Genomic DNA, 18337 nt, shown 5'->3' on the forward strand with positions numbered 1-18337 from the left:
GCAATAGTGCCTAAAATGTTGCATAATTTTGCTGAGAGATCTTTTACTCTGTGGTAATCTTAGACGAGTAGTTTTATGGACAAAAACCACCAGGTCATTCAGTGTTCCCTTAGTGCCAAAATATAACAGATGTTGGTGTTATAACTGAAGTAATGTTGTTAAGTCCTTAAAGTCATATTCTTTTATTGTCATGACTCTATTTTTATTTTTGTATGATACCTGGTTTATATGGATTATGGCTGAAGTAAACTAAAGCCTAAAATACTTTAGTCAGTCATTTGTTTAATAGTAATTTAACATTATATAATTCACATATAAAACTATGAATTGTGATTTTAAATGGTTTAAAAGCACGTAGAATAGCATATGTAGGCAAGTATATTTCTCCTCTTTTTATTAAGAAGCCAAAACAAAAAGGGAAAAAAAAAAAGAAACAGGGCAGAGTTCGGTGGTTGAATTATTCGTCCCCACCAATGGCAAAACCAAATCTACGCCCTTGGTCCAACAAGACAGACTAAGTATTGGACATGTGTTGTGGCTCCATCAGGGGAGCTTCTAAATGTGATGTGATGGCCCCTCTGGGTCTGTCAGGTCACAGCACTGAAGAGAGCTCAAACTGGGCACACAGTTGTTCCAGTCTGGACCAAAGACTCTATACTGGGACTGAGGGACTGCTTTGACTGCACCCACTGGGACTTTTTAAAGGCTCATGTTCTCACTTAGATCATCGATTTCTACTGACATTTCTTTCTGGGAAAAATGGGGATTACTTTGGAAACAGGAAGTATTTTCCCCAATAAGCAGCCCTGGATTAGTAAATCACTCCAACATGTTCTCAGGCAGAAGAAGCTGTCTTGTTATGAGGGAGAGAAGAAAAAGATTGAGGCACAGAAACCTGTTGAAAGAGAGATAAAGCAGCTAAAATCAGGTGTAAAAGTAAAGCAGAGGATGAGCTGAATAAAGGACACTCAAGGCTGGCTTGGAAAGGAATGAAGTCCATGGTGGGGATGCAGAACAAGGAGCAAAGATGAATGTGATGCTGAATCAGCAGAAGACTTGGACTCATTTGATTCCAGCTTTGATATCATTGATTTCAATGAAGAGCTTTGTGATTGTAGCAAAGGGCTGGTAGCTCTGAGAGTCCCACTGATGAGGTGTTTGTGTGGAAATCTCTTAGTGGGACCAAAGAGAGAAAAAGCCCTGGTCCTGATGCTGTGGGAGGGAAATGATTGAAGTGTGCTGTGAGGAACTGACTGGGAGATTTTCACACATTTTCCAGTCCTCCTTGGAACAACAGGAAGTTCCCAGCATATGGAAACAAAGGTTAAGTGTCCTATGGCACTCAGTGATGATGGTGCTGTGGCCCCACCACCTCCACCTCTTTGTAAAGGAACTAACTGTAATCTGAAGCTTCAAATGGAACTAAGACTTCCTCCACTAGGTGGCAGTGTCTGATGAGAAAGTGTTAGTGGAGCTGGCCTGGAGTCAGAAACAGGAAGATGCAGGATTTGGGCTGAAATGGGCAAAAGTGGTTAGCACTAGTGCCTTAGAGCAAGAAGGTTGTAGGTTGAAGCTTGTTGGTCAGCTGGGCCTTTCTGTGGAGGTTGGATGTTCTCCCACAGTCCAATGAAATGCTGCTTAGGTTCATTGGTGCTTCTACATTGGCTGTAGGTGTGGATGTGAGGGAGTGCTTCTCTGTCTCTCTCTGTTGGCCCTGTGATGGACTGCTCACCTGTGCAGGTGGACCACGCCTCTTGCCCTATGACAGCTAGGGCACAGGCTGCAGCCCTGTGAGCCTAAGCTGAATAAACAGTTAGCAAAAATGATCCATAGATGGCCTGAAATCCCCCAGTTAGCAGTTTGGTAGATAGCTATGACATGCTAATCCCATCCAGCAGCTGTATTCTACCTGTAAGCTGATCCCTGCTGAGCCAAAGCACTTTTTCATATACAAATTACAACCTTTAATAGAAACCTATTGGTCAGCATCTTATTAGCCTGCTGTTAGCTTCATTCCACAGAAAACTGAGAGAAACTAACAGAGTTGATAAAGAATAAAGAGAAATGTGCTGATTTAAAGCCTTTGAAGTGCTTCAGATGATCTCTGTCCACTTCTGTCCACTCATTCATTCATGTAAGCTTTCTAATGCAGCTTTGATCTTCACAGTCTGCTTGATGAAACTCATTCTAACCCTGAATGTCAGAGTGTTCCTCCTTCTCTTTCCCATCATTCATGCTGGCAGTGGAGGAGATTTGGATGTTGGACTGTGTTTTGGATGATGTGTGTATGTTTGTGTTGGACTGCTGTCTGTAAAGCAAACGCACATTTTGCTTTGGATTTCAGTGTCACACAGACTTTAAGGTGCAATGAAGAGTTTGAGAGTTTCACAGTGAATTTTCCAGTGGAGGATTTTTCTTCTTCTTTGAAGGTTTGAAATGTGAACATTGGTCTGCTGCAGTCAATGGACTAAACCAGAGAAGAAGAAAACAGACTTTACCATGAAGATCCTCAGTGTGGATCAGTATAATATCAGCCTGATGTCTGCAGTTTAGTGTCAGCACAACTTTCACATCATATTCATCTCAGCACAACTAAAACATGCTGACTGACCTCAGAGTTTCAAGTTTACATCCTGGACTCTCCAGGAAACCACACAGATGCTTCACTCCTGGATCCTGCAGCTTGTTCTTAGTTGAAGAAGAGAAGGAGTCATTACTCAGGTCCAGCTCTCTCAGATGGGAGGGGTTGGACTTCAGTGCTGCTGCCAGATAATCACAGCTGATCTTTGACAAACCACAGCTCCACAATCTGTATAAAGAATGAAAGATGTAAGTTTATTAGACAAAGAGCTTGAAATCATTCAGTGTTTCATCATCTGTTCAGAGCTGAAGAAGGTTCAGAATGTAGAAGTTTAGAAAATGGAAACTCCAAACAGCTGAAGCCAACAGGAAGCAGCTTCAAACAAACACAACAAGAGAAAAAACTCTGAATGTTTCACATTAAAGTCGTACATTTCTCATAAAAACAGGACAAAGACTTGAAAAAGTCGTGTTTTTCCTTCCAGGAACCACATGGCTTCACTTTTAAAGGTGAAGTGTGACAGAAATGGACATATTTGAAGTCCAACACCTTTTTCCAGTCACATTATTAAAGCAGACAAACTACAAGCTCATTTTCATTCCAACAAGTCATCTTCTGACCTGGACTAACAACACTGGTCTCTATGTGCAGCTGGCTGTGAGACCAGTGCTCAGGGAGCGTCTACAAAGTGCAACACTGAAAGAACATCACACACTCATTTGCTTCCAGCACTTTCACACAAACATCTACTGTCATTATTGTCACCAAACTCTGTGGATCCTTTATTGCAAATTCAAATGGGATCAAATGGTCAGACAAAAGAGGGTTATGAGGAAATATGATGAAATGTTGTGTATTAGCAGCAACTTATTGAATCTTTTTCCTCAGAAACCAAACAAAATGATTGACAAACATGTTTTTACAAACTCAGTGTTGGACTTGGATCAGCAGGATAAGCTGATGTTTAAAGGCATTTGAGTCTCGCTATATGAGAGTCCAGTTCTTACTCAATATTTATGGATGATGTTCTTTCAGTGTTGCACTTTGTAGACGCTCCCTGAGCCTCACAGCCAGCTGCACATGGACCAGCTGACATTACCCAGCATTAGAGGCGGCTGTAAAAAATTCATGTTCCCATTTAAATGGTTTTAATTTGAATAAAACGATGTTGATTCATTCAATCCTGAATCGATGTTTAATATAAATGTATTTTGCCAGAATCTCAGGTTAAAGCTCACAAACTATTTCAACAAGCAGCAAACAGCTAAAACAGTAAATGAGAGCAGCTAAACACACAAAGATGGAAACACAGAGCGTGGATCGTTCACTCGACGGCACGTACACGGACACGCCGTCGGGGCTGAAAGTGGACAGCTCACAGATCCTGAAGCTGCAGGTTTCATCTGTCTCCAACCAAAACTGAGTGAAGCAGCAGCAAAAGAAGATCCAAACTCTGCTTCACGTTTGATCAATATGCTCATGAATTCTCTCTGACTTTGGCTGTTCCTGCCTGCACAGCTCTCTCTCTCTCAGTGTACTCCAAGAACAGCTTCAAACATCTGTTTCTGCATCATTCACTGTTTATTAGCCACCAGTCTGCTGTTGTGTTCAGTGCTGTCGGCCTCTGACAGTAAAGCCTCATTTCTGCTGTTCCATGGAAACTTTTTAAAATGATGACAGATTACAAACTCTCAGCTGTGTCTGTAATCAAACCTCTGTAACTTTGCTTCACTTCAGCAGCATCAGCTCATGTTCACATGTTGATTCATGGTTTGCTTCAGTTTTTGATCGACTGCAGAATATTTTGAAGGTTATCTGCTATAAAAAGCCAGAAGAGGAAAATCTGCTTCATGTGTTTCTGTTTGATCCTCAGTGACTTTGACACAAAGGCCTCTGCTGTGATGATCACACCTCTGATCAAGTCTCACAGTGTCACAACTGATAAATGATCAGAGTTAGAATATTTCTGACTGTCTGCTGTGTGCCGTGACCTTTGACCTGCTAAAGACAGTCAGCTGTGGATTATTCATTGTTGTGTCTGATACTTAGAACTGTGAGGAATAAGCTACACAGTTAATCAGGGTCCCCTCTCTCTGAATCAGGAAAGGTGGGCAGGCCGCGTGTGGGCCGCGGGCCATACGTTGAGTATCACTGTTTGAAATGTGAACATTGTTCTGCTGCAGTCAATGGACTAAACCAGAGAAGAAGAAAACAGACTTTACCATGAAGATCCTCAGTGTGGATCAGTATAATATCAGCCTGATGTCTGCAGTTTAGTGTCAGCACAACTTTCACATCATATTCATCTCAGCACAACTAAAACATGCTGACTGACCTCAGAGTTTCAAATCGACATCGTGGATTCTCCAGCAAATCACACAGATGCTTCACTCCTGGATCCTGCAGGTTGCTGTAGGTTCCACTCAGGTCCACCTCTGTGGGATACGAGGGGTTGGACTTCAGTGCTGCTGCCAGATAATCACAGCTGATCTCTGACAAACCACAGCTCATCAATCTGTATAAAGAATGAAAAATGTAAGTTTATTAGACAAAGTGCTTGAAATCATTCAGTGTTTCATCATCTGTTCAGAGCTGAAGAAGGTTCAGAATGTAGAAGTTTAGAAAATGGAAACTCCAAACAGCTGAAGCCAACAGGAAGCAGCTTCAAACAAACACAACAAGAGAAAAAACTCTGAATGTTTCACATTAAAGTCGTACATTTCTCATAAAAACAGGACAAAGACTTGAAAAAGTCGTGTTTTTCCTTCCAGGAACCACATGGCTTCACTTTTAAAGGTGAAGTGTGACAGAAATGGACATATTGAAATCAATGATATCAAAGCTGGAATCAAATGAGTCCAAGTCTTCTGCTGATTCAGCATCACATTCATCTTTGCTCCTTGTTCTGCATTCCCACCATAAATATAAAGAGGCAAAACTCACATTTTCCAAAATCCTCTTTAAGCTTCGACAATAAAGGAAGATAGTTTTATACAAGTCTTTGTGGTTTTCTTGTCACCCAGATGCCAGAGTACTTAAACTTGTTATAGCTGGGTTTAAAAGGGGCTAAAATACACAAAACTCCCCAGTTGTCGTACAGATAGACTTTGCCTCGCTCTTCCCAAAATTCACATTATATCCAGAAATTGTCCCAAATTCCTTAAGTATGCATTAAGGTGACCTTGAGGCTCTTAAAGGCGCCTATAAATAAAACGTATTATTATTATTATTGTAAGTCTATCCAAAAGTTTGTGGAGGCTGTTCGATGGGTTGGAAATAAATAAAATCATGTCGTCGGCATAAAGAGAGACTTCATGTTCGATACCCCTCGATGTTTTCCCTCAACACCAACACATTGTCTCAGAGCAACAGCTAGCGGTTCAATGGCAAAAAGGAGACAGAGGGCATCCCTGTCCTGGAGGGCAGATTATTGTTAGTCTGGACGGCTGTTAGAGGGGAGCAATACAATACTTTTATCCAAGATACAAAATTAAAGACACATTTTTTAAGCGTATAAAAAAAAAATCCCATCTCACCCGATCCAACGCCTTTTCTGCGTCAAGCCAAATTACAGTTTCCAATGTATCACCTTTAACATGGGTATAAATGATATTTAATAGAGCTCTAATGTTCAAAAAAGAGTGCCTAATAAAGCCCGTCTGGTGAAATAATGGAGGACAAATACTTGTGTAAGCGACGGGCCAACACTTGAGCCAGGATCTTGGTGTCTGTGTTGAACAAAGATATTAAACGACATGAACGACAATCTAAATGGTCTTTTTCCTGTTTTACAATTAAACACATCACTGCTTGATGCATTGTTGGAGGCAACGACTGTGAGAGGAAGGATTCTTCAAAAGTTGATTTTAACAGTGAATTCAGTCGGTCAGAAAACTTTATGAAAAAATCAGATGGATACCCGTCGGGGCAGCAGATTTTCCAGACTGCATGCTCCGTACGGCCGTTTCAATTCCAACATTAGAGACAGGTTCCTCCAGACTAGCGATCGCATCTTCTCCCAAGGAGGGAATATCAAACACCTTATTGAAATCATTGTGGATCTCAAGGATAGTTTGGTTGTCTGTAGACCTTATTCCCTGGTCATTGTAGATCTCAAGGATAGTTGGTTAGCTGTTCTTAGTCGTAGCTGGTGAGCTGATAACTCGCCTGTTTTTTCTCCATGTTCATAAGCGTAGCTGCAACTTTGACTAAGCTTGTTTTGTAGATATGAGATTGTATTCAGTTTGTCATTGTAACCGCTGTGTATATAATACAGGCTCAGGAGAGTGGCTGTACACAGCATGTAGTTTAGTCATTTCATCAGCTAACTGAGAGAGGCGCTCGGTCCCTATTTTATTCCAACCGCCCCCAACATGTCCGGCTGGATAACCACTGCTCATCTACCATCACAATGAACACCGGTGTACCACAAGGCTGTGTGATGAGCCCTTTCCTCTACTCCCTCTTCACCCACGACTGCAGACCTGCTGATGGTTCCAACACCATCATTAAGTTTGCAGATGACACCACGGTGATTGGCCTCATCAGTGACAACGATGAGGCCGCCTACAGGGAGGAGGTGGATCGTCTGGCTGAGTGGTGCGACAGAAACAACCTGCTGCTTAACACTGAGAAGACCAAGGAGCTCATCGTGGACTACAGGAGGAATGCTGACCCACATCCACCCATCCACATTAAGGGGACGGCTGTGGAGCGTGTGAGCAGCTTCAAGTTCCTGGGAGTCCACATCTCCGAGGATCTCATCTGGACGACCAACTGCTCCAAGCTGGTCAAGAAGGCTCACCAGCGCCTCTTCTTCTTGAGGACTCTGAGGAAGAACCACCTGTCCTCAGACATCCTGGTGAACTTCTATCGTTGCACCATCGAGAGCATCCTGACCAACTGTATAACAGTCTGGTACGGGAACTGCTCTGCCTCGGACCGGAAGGCGTTGCAGAGGGTCGTGAAAACTGCCCAGCGCATCGCCGGAGCACCACTTCCTGCCATAAAGGACATCTACAGGAAGCGGTGTCTGAAAAGGGCTGGGAAAATCATCAAAGACCCCAGTCACCCATCACATGGACTCTTCACCCTCCTGCCCTCCGGGAGGCGCTACAGGAGCCTCCGAACTAAGACCACCAGGTACCGGAACAGCTTCTTCCCCACAGCTGTCAGACTCCTGAACTCTGCCTCCTGACATCTGACCCACGTTAAACTCATGGACTGAACATACACACACCCACAATGGACAACTGTACCCTCAAACACACAATAATAACATGGACTGAACCACCACTCACAACCACTAGCACTTTATATAGCCTCTGTAGAAACTATCTACACCCTCACTTATCTTAACTGCACTACTGTATAGCTCTGTGTAAATAATCATTCTGTACATTCGATAATCTTTAATCCTACAACTGTTTACAACTTGCATAGTTCCCATTTCTGTATAGCTGTATATCTCAGATTTCTGTAAAGTTATTTATTTCATATTCTGTATAGTTTTTCATATTTATATCCTGTTCATATTCTGTACATAGCTCGTACTCACTACAGCCTGTACATACTTATAGTTATAGAATATTCACAACATACTTCATACCGTGTACATTATAACATACCATAATAGACCCATTTCTGTAATATACTCACATATCTATATTATTGCTAATATATATTGTAATATATCTATATCACTAAAGCACTTCTGGATGGATGCAAACTGCATTTCGTTGCCCTGTACCTGTGCATGTGCAATGACAATAAAGTTGAATTCTATTCTAATTCTATTCTATTCTATTCTATTCTGTTTGGCACAAAATGAAATTATTTGGCCTCTCAGATGCTTTTAGAGATTCCCAAATGACTGATGATGACATCTCTGGGGTCTGATTGATAGAAAAAAAATCTCTTTGAGACCTTTTGTAACTGACAAACTCTTCATCTGCTAACAACACTGAGTTGAATCTCCATGGCTGATAGTTGGAGCAGGCATCAGGAATACACATTGAAAAAACAAGAGGAGAAATCACCAGAGTCTTATAATCACATTCTGTAACTAAAGGGAGACGTTTTTCTATACAAATATGTTTTATGGACATTAGAAAAAAAAAGAGTATTGACGTGAAGCAGGATTATGAAATCTCCATACATCAGCCAGCCCATAATGATCAAGAAAGCTCTGAATGACGCATGCTGACTTTGGACTAAGTGTACTTTTGTGTGAACTGTGGTCCATAGCAGATAATGAGCAGTTTAGGTCTCCCTCAAAGATGATATTGTGTGATGACATATTGGGGAGCCGCGCAAAGACATTAGTGAAAAATCTGTGATCGTCCCAATTAGAGGCGTAGATATTTGCTAAGATCAAAGGAAAACCATAAACTATATTTTCTGCACTTAAAATCCTGTAATTTTCTCATAAATCGACAGTGCGCCTCATGGATGAATTCTGGTTGTGCTTACTGACCTCGAACCGATTTTATGTGCTACACGGCGCTCAGAAACCTTTCAAAAGATGTTTTGGTACGACTTTGCTCAGCTACGAGGCCGCACCGCTTGATGGATTGTTGGAGCATTACAGCTACGAGGAGCCTCGCGGAGTGATACGTACTCTGCTTCAACGTAATATTACTGTATTGAGTGTGTATAAGGACCATAAATGGCACCTGTAAGAGACACGGTTACAAAGAGGGTTTCAAACTCCAGGCTGTCAGTCACGCAGTAGAACCTGGGAACAGAGCAGCTGCTTGTTATTATGCTCAGCGTCTGTTTACATTTTGACTGCACGATTGTGAGCTTTTTGTTATGCACAAAAACAACATTGTTTTCTTTTATTTATGGAGCATTATTATTTAATAAATGCTGATCATTTATTCCTGAGTAATTGTTTCATGTACATCTACGCTGTATGTTAATAAATGTGCCTGTGTGAGATTTGGGACACAGCTTTGACTAAGAACTCTCTTTTTGTTCGAACTTTCTGGCTTCAAAAATATCGAGATATATATCGTATATCGCCACCCAGCTAAAGAATATCGAGATATGAATTTAGGGTCATATCGCCCAGTCGTAATATTGCAATAGGTTGTCCGTTAAACTCAAGCGGGGCTTGGGCCCTGGCACGGCGTAGCCACACAATCCTGGTAGTAGTGACGCTCGGCTATGACGGCGTGCGGGTTACCAGCTGGCTTTCTCAGGATAGGGCTCCTGTGTGAGCGGTCGACAATAACGTCTTTATCCATACCCAGCACTTCACGTAGTAGCACGGATACGGCCGTGGAGGAGCTCGAGTCCAGGCCCTTTGGGATCCCTATGATGTGGATGTTAGCTCTCCGCTTCCTGCCTTCATCACATTTATCCTTCAGGTCAGACAGCTCCTCCTTCATACTCTCTACTGTAGACTGCAGGGTGGTCACCTCATCGCTCCACATTGACACCCCATCCTCAGCTTCTTTCACTCTAACCTTTACTCCATCAACTTCGCCGCACGTCGTGTGAGTGTAAACCACTACAACATGTAGACGGCCGTCTGCAGGCTGGATGTAGCACCACCGCAGAGACGTGCTGCAGCTCTGTTTAGTTACCCAGCTGACAGCAGAGGCTGTAGTTTACTGTTACCAACATGGAAAACTGAAGCTTCATCAGATGGAGCTACAGAGCTGGAGAACAAAGGAGACTGAGAGGCCAGAATGATGTGGGAGGAAACATCAAGAGCCTGTTTGAAAGGAGACACATGTGGATGCTGTGCCAGTCTGTGGTCTGTCAGAAGTCAGCTGAGTCACACTGCAAGAAGCTGCAGAATCTCAGAGGAGGAGATTTGGAAGTGTTTGTGGGACAAACTGGACTCAAAGAAAGAAGATGTTTGTGAAGTCTTTGGTGGAGGTGAGCAGTGTGAAGCAGAACACATGCAGATGAATCAGGAGGGAACAAACTGAGTGGGCGGAGCTGTCTGAGCCCCGCCCACACAAACACAGCTCTCTGAATCAGTAAAGGTGGGCAGGCCGCGTGTGGGCCGCGGGCCATACGTTGAGTATCACTGTTTGAAATGTGAACATTGTTCTGCTGCAGTCAATGGACTAAACCAGAGAAGAAGAAAACAGACTTTACCATGAAGATCCTCAGTGTGGATCAGTATAATATCAGCCTGATGTCTGCAGTTTAGTGTCAGCACAACTTTCACATCATATTCATCTCAGCACAACTAAAACATGCTGACTGACCTCAGAGTTTCAAGTTTACATCCTGGACTCTCCAGGAAACCACACAGATGCTTCACTCCTGGATCCTGCAGGTTGTAGTTGTCGCTCAGGTCCAGCTCTCTCAGATGGGAGGGGTTGGACTTCAGTGCTGCTGCCAGATAATCACAGCTGATCTTTGACAAACCACAGCTCCTCAATCTGTATAAAGAATGAAAGATGTAAGTTTATTAGACAAAGTGCTTGAAATCATTCAGTGTTTCATCATCTGTTCAGAGCTGAAGAAGGTTCAGAATGTAGAAGTTTAGAAAATGGAAACTCCAAACAGCTGAAGCCAACAGGAAGCAGCTTCAAACAAACACAACAAGAGAAAAAACTCTGAATGTTTCACATTAAAGTCGTACATTTCTCATAAAAACAGGACAAAGACTTGAAAAAGTCGTGTTTTTCCTTCCAGGAACCACATGGCTTCACTTTTAAAGGTGAAGTGTGACAGAAATGGACATATTTGAAGTCCAACACCTTTTTCCAGTCACATTATTAAAGCAGACAAACTACAAGCTCATTTTCATTCCAACAAGTCATCTTCTGACCTGGACTAACAACACTGGTCTCTATGTGCAGCTGGCTGTGAGACCAGTGCTCAGGGAGCGTCTACAAAGTGCAACACTGAAAGAACATCACACACTCATTTGCTTCCAGCACTTTCACACAAACATCTACTGTCATTATTGTCACCAAACTCTGTGGATCCTTTATTGCAAATTCAAATGGGATCAAATGGTCAGACAAAAGAGGCTTATGAGGAAATATGATGAAATGTTGTGTATTAGCAGCAACTTATTGAATCTTTTTCCTCAGAAACCAAACAAAATGATTGACAAACATGTTTTTACAAACTCAGTGTTGGACTTGGATCAGCAGGATAAGCTGATGTTTAAAGGCATTTGAGTCTCGCTGTATGAGAGTCCAGTTCTTACTCAATATTTATGGATGATGTTCTTTCAGTGTTGCACTTTGATCAATAAGGGACATTGATCACATGAGAAGTCCTGAGCCTAAAAGGATTGCAGCGAGTCGATCCAGTCCAAAAAAGAAAAAAAAACAAACAAGGAGCTGTTTCCTTTAAAATGATGACGTCATCTTGCTGGTGATGGAGCCTCGAATAGGCTGCGCGTGAGACTCCATTATCAGCAACTTTTGGTATGAATGTGTGTGGATGTATGCATATGACTGACGACTAAAAGTCATGGACTGACGACTAAAAGTTTAACTGACTTGATACTGAGACAAAAACGGTGCTGACTTTAGGATTATTGAATGTCCACAGACAATTCACCCAGCCTGTAAAAGAAGGGTGGATGTTTTGTTTTGCTTTGTTTTGTCTGCAAGAACAGAAGAATGACAGAGACTAAAGAGCTGTAGCTTCACAGCAGTGTGAACTGCAGACTGAACCCTTTGGTTGCTAATTTTGAGCTACTGATGTTTGCATTAAGGAAATTGTGTTTTAGTAGCTGTGTTTTAATTAAGGTATTACATTATATTGTTGGGAATATTAAATGCTAAAGTGAAGAAAAGGTTTGATCCCACTCATGACTGAGCATGTTATTATTAACCATAGTGGGTCACTATAGAGAGTCAATTAATTTTAGAAAAAAACAAACAAACAAAAAACCCTCCACCGAGGTCTATGAATAAGAGGGGAATGATAGACAGCCACACTCAAAATGGAGATATGTAATGATAAACACTGGTCCCCGTCTTTTGGGCGCTCTCTTGAAGTAGTCAACAATTTAAAAGTAAGATAAAATAACAGGGGCATGTGCTGAGGGGTGGTGCTGCACAAGAACAAGAGTAAAATAAAGAAAATATTGTTTTTAGAAGTGCAAATTAAAATGTACCATTACACTCAGAGGATCAATATGAAGCTTGATATTTGTTAATTTTGAATGAAGTACATGACTGGTGACTGTTCTGTCCTGAGCTTTTGTTTTTACAGCACCCGCTTGATCACACCAACAGTTTCTCGCCACCGAAGAGGGGTACTTGCAAAAATAAAGAACGGGGAGGAATATCATCAAAACTGGAAACAGGTAATCCCCAAAGGGGGTGATAACGCCATAACTTTCACTATGGTCAAATTCTCAAAATTTGACCCTCAAAAATTCTTCAAACATTTAGACACAAAGTGGAGATTTAGATAAATATAATGTCGTAAACCACATAAGCATGAAGTATTTGATTCAATAACATAGTGAAATAACAAGCAGCAAAAGGTTGATCATGTTAATGGTGTTTATTCAAGGGTGCAGAGGAGATTATTATTATTAAAGACAACAAATGAAATAACGAAAAGTAGAAGTGGAAAAATTTGCGTTAACGGTAATAAAATCAAAAAAAAAAAAGAAATACTAACTAAAACTGTACTGAATGTTCACAAAATTAACTAAAATTAACTAGATTTATAGCAAAAGGTGTTTGGTTGCATTGATGTGTGCGTGCCCTGCTGTAGTGAAATTAAGGTAGTACGTTAGTCGAGTCGTCTGTGTTGCTGCTCCGTTCACGCGCAGAATCAGGTCAGGAAAAGTCGGGAGACAGCGCCAGAATAGAATTGAGGATGATTTTAATATGACTGTTTTGTAGACATAACAAGAGTCTTGTAGTGGAGAGGGACGTAATGTCCTCCTGAGACCCAGAGAATAAGAAAAAACAGGGAGAAAATATTTTCGTTTTTTCTTTTTTCTTTTTTTTTTCTTTTTTCTTTTAAATGAATCAAGTGTTATTAAAATAACAATCTCATAAGATGAAGATCAGGGACCAACCCAGAAGTCACTGACACTTCACTAGCTGTAAACTATTGGTTTAGGAATAAGTGATGGCACTGAACTGTCTATTTCACAAAAGTCAATTTATTTAGGATATCTGAGGAAGTACTGATTTTATTTGGAGACACAAAAGAACATTTGGCACTTCCCTCATCTCACATCTGTTTCATTGTTGTACCCAATCATTCTACAACTGAAATGCCTTGGACTGCTAACCATTTCAGGCAAGTGGAGTGAACCATATTTTGCTAGACTCTCATCAGATTGGGGCTTCCTTTTATTGATCTTTGGAGAGAAGTCTTCATTACTGGTATTATTCAGGTCTTGTTCACATGTTTGTCCCAGGTTTCTCAGCCAAGAGGAGCTTAAACCACAGATACTGTGAGTTCTTTTCACACATTGAGATCACTGATAACTTTCAGCAACGACGTGATCTCGTAGAAACAATTAGGTGTTATGGATTCAACTATAATTGCGACACTTATTTTTTTTTTTTACTTTACTGGAAAAGATTTCTGCATTTTACCCATATTTTATTTTTAACTCAAAATCAAAATTCCAGATTCTACTACATGTTGGTTTTGCACCAGATAGGACGACAGATTTCAGGTGGCCCTGTGTCTTTCTCTATTACATCTGCCACTGCATCTCGATAATCTTCTCTGTGGCTTTTAGTGGGTCCTGACCCTCTCATATTTTGAAAAATCTATGTTTGAATCTCCCTTAATAATTGTGTTAAGAATTCTCTCCGCCTTTGTCAAAAGTTGGGTATTAGGAAAAAGTGAAATAAATATAAATATAAAGTCCCAATGTGTAGAGCACACATTAATAAATTAGTCATGTTCCCTGTGAAAGTAAATGAGCCTAATTCTTAAAGACCCCTGAAATTATTTACCAGATGTTTATTTTTTGAATAAAATAGAAATCTGAGTTTAACAAAACATTTTAAATGTAAATATCAAGCTTATCTTTCTTTCTTCCATAAAATGTGCTTGTGGGCACGCCAGCCATTTTGAAAAGGTGGGAAAAACAATTGGCAAGGCCACACCCCCACACATGGGATATAATTTTAAAGGTTCTGTTGTCCTCTCTAAGAAACATCAGGACTTAGAGGAGTGGCAAGTAGAGTATGAGAGCTACAAGCAAAAAACTAAATGTGTACTACAGTGCGAAAAAATGAATTACTGGGTCATCAGGGGGTCTTGAGGGACATTTATAAAAAACAAAAAATCCCACAAACCTTAAAAGTGCACTTGAAAAGCTCACACAAGAAGGTTAACCTAGCTTACCTAGAAGACCTCATCAGGGGGAGCACACTCCCCCTCTTTTTAGAGCTCACCCACTTAACTCGCATCCCAAGAAAACAGCTAACCCCAGATAAGGCAGCGTGATGTATCCCGAGATAACAGGACTGGGACATCTAAATAAATGTGTGAAACAATCGCCTTCAAAAGGTTATCAATTAACTTTAACCAAAATTAGGACCATTCGGTGCGGCAAGAGTTAATAGTTATTAGTCTCAACACCCAAGGATAATTAGAAGAGCATGACTGATATGATGGAACTGAGATTTTGTTACACTTAACTTTTGCAAAACACAAATAAAACTAAATTGAAACTAAGGATTTTCAGAAAATAAAAACTAGACTAAACTAGCAAAGAATTGGTAAAAACTAATTACAACTGGCAAAAAATTGAAAATCTGGAGTCGAAACTAAATAAAAGATAAAACCTAATGAAAATGGCGAAACGTTTAAAACTCTGGTGCAGAGATTGGCAAATCTGACCAGGAACGTTATAAAATGGATTGTCAGGACAGTCAGCGTTAAAGCCACATTTGACAGTCCATACTAGGATGGCATTGGACATCTTGGGGGTGGAAAGGGGTTGGTGTGACCAAGGTGTGGTTTGGCTTGTCGTATGTATATTTGAGATCATATGGCTCTGGATGGACCAGTTACCAGGGCATGGAAGGAGGACAGACTCATTAAAGGAGGAGAAGGAACTTGCTGGGATTGGAGATCCTCTGGGTGAGTGGTTGATTAAAAGCATGCATAAAATAGAAGTTATCTGTTGTTATTGATTGGTAATAGATTGATAATTGGCCACATTTACAGCTGTATTGACTTGTTGTGGACGTAGTCGACTTCAGGTTTAAGCACTCTAATTAACAGGTTGAAAATAGTGACATTAAAGGAAGAGTATGCAGCACCACCCTGTCAGACGCCAGTGATGGTGGAGCTCACTGATGAATCAGGTGAGCTGGATTCATGGCTGATTCAAAACTAAGATCCCCCTGCTGTGGTCAGTAAGGGGAGAAAAGGGGGAAATAAAATCAAGAATTAAAGAGGCATTTATAAACGTTTAGGTGTCAAGTGAAACGGGATAAAAGGGGGTGTTTTACTGTTATTTTAATATCAGCATTATTATTGTATGAGAATCATGCAACAAGTATTGCATCGATGATCATATATTGAAGCTTTTGACCTTATACTAACATCTGTGTTCCTGTGATTGTTATAACCTCTGATGAATCTTCTATTTACAGGTGTTAGGATAATGATATAATTTTTCATTGCAGGTGTAACCATGATCATTTTTATACATATTGCAACTTGTTGCTCATTGTAGAGTTGTGCTCAAGTTAATAAGGGTTAAAAGCTACAGTCAGCGCGAATGTCTGACTGATCTATTGAGGGGAAAGGCTTCGAGCATAGAAGGCCGCACGCGCTTACAAAACACTGATATCATGTTATTCTTTGTGATCTTTTCTTAAATTATGTCTTTAAGGTTAGTTTAAATAGTGGCAGTTAATTAAACGAGATTTATTAAAATATTAAATACCTGAGTCAGAACGTTACACGCGGATCACCTTAAGAGTCTGGGAAACTTTGTAGCTGCCTAACTTTTTTTTTTTGGATGTTCTAGCTCCGTTGATTTGACACATTGGAATGTGTCAAAAAAGGGGGGGAAGGTTGAGCTTTAACATCAAACCAGGATTATTTGAACATTTTATAACTTCATTTGTGTCTTTAATAATTTAGGAATGGTAAAGCTTAAGCTAATAGCGGTCCGAGAAGACGGACCTTTTAGAGAATCAGTGAAAAAGCATAAACTATCATTTTCATGTTTAATCATTACTCATTGAAATGAACTGAATAGTGTTTAGAAGATTTGTTAATTTTTTGTCTTTTGTTAAAAAGAGGGGTTTCAATAATTTTCAGACACACCTTGCAAATGTGCTTATAACGAGTTGGCACTCGGCCTTTTGAAGGTCAGAAGCTTCGTTCGGCGTGACTGTCCGGACTGATAAAGTGTAAGAAATGCCTTGAGTGCGGAGGGCTAAATGCAAACATGCTTACACACACATAAGATATGATTAGAATAAGTCCCTGGGACATTCTGAATGTTTAGACCAATTCTGAATCACTAGAAGGTCAGTAGATAACAACATTAGATTATTAGGGTTAGGAAGAGAGGTGTTTTGGTTTTCTGTCTCTTACAGAGAAAGGAACAGACACCAGACGAGGTCACAGAGATGCGAGGATCCTCCGTAGCAGAGTCAGACACAGTGACTGCCGAGACATCAACTGGGTCCAAGGGTCATGGCGTTTGGGCTCCAGCTAGTCACCACAAAAGGATGGATCCCATAAACACAGCAATAACCATGAAGGGGTTGGCGGAAATCCGGGAACACCAGACCAACGAAGTTCGAGAGGCTTTTGGGCAAAAAGGGGACACCTTCCTGTTCCTTTTTCTGGAGAATACAGAGATCGTTGTTTGAAATCGAGGCAGAATAATCCCCTGGTCTGTGTTACGACTGAAGGGTTGTCTAACCCCTAAGGTTGAAGAATTAAGAGCAGAGGATCACCCAACTGGACGACACTGGTAGCTGCAGCAATAGAATAAGGGCTGAAAGCAGTGGGAGACAAGGAGGTTGTCATCTGGACCTGCTACTGTTGGAATCCTAGTTTTTCTTGCATCTGAATTGCGCAAACACAGAGGTCATCCCACATATGGTTCGCCCCTCAGGGGGACAAAGGACCTCAGGAGTGAGAAGAGATGAACCCGGCCACACTGGGCTACAGGGTGTTTGTGAGGTCATTATTCTAATGACCTCTTCAGGGGGAATTGTAAAATTATGATATTATTTTATGCCATGTTAGACCCCTAATTAAAGATGGTGAATTATTATGTAGTTTTAGTTTGCATTATTCTCCTGAATTAGAAGAAGCTGATAACTATTGCATTAGTTAAACTGATTTGCATTACATTAAATTGCTGACTTGTTGTGAATGAATGATATTGTTTTATGATGCATTATATTGCTGAGTTATAAGAAATACTGTTCGCAGAAGGTTATTGTATAACATACCATAATAGACCCATTTCTGTAATATACTCACATATCTATATTATTGCTAATATATATTGTAATATATCTATATCACTAAAGCACTTCTGGATGGATGCAAACTGCATTTCGTTGCCCTGTACCTGTGCATGTGCAATGACAATAAAGTTGAATTCTATTCTAATTCTATTCTATTCTATTCTATTCTGTTTGGCACAAAATGAAATTATTTGGCCTCTCAGATGCTTTTAGAGATTCCCAAATGACTGATGATGACATCTCTGGGGTCTGATTGATAGAAAAAAAATCTCTTTGAGACCTTTTGTAACTGACAAACTCTTCATCTGCTAACAACACTGAGTTGAATCTCCAT

At 40.7% G+C, this 18337-nt stretch overlaps 1 protein-coding gene across 1 annotated transcript in view; it reads right to left on the reverse strand.

The window, feature by feature from the left end:
- LOC112432436 (protein NLRC3) overlaps positions 1–18337 on the reverse strand; it is a 3307575-nt gene that overhangs the window by 1487116 nt on the left and 1802122 nt on the right. Inside the window, exon 43 of the mRNA XM_076881152.1 lies at positions 4917–5096. Within this exon, the coding sequence (XP_076737267.1) occupies positions 4917–5096 (180 nt within the window). The remainder of the gene's footprint in view (positions 1–4916; positions 5097–18337) is intronic.

Source organism: Maylandia zebra, unplaced genomic scaffold (assembly GCF_041146795.1).
Source record: "Maylandia zebra isolate NMK-2024a unplaced genomic scaffold, Mzebra_GT3a scaffold03, whole genome shotgun sequence".
NCBI classification, from domain to species: domain Eukaryota; kingdom Metazoa; phylum Chordata; class Actinopteri; order Cichliformes; family Cichlidae; genus Maylandia; species Maylandia zebra.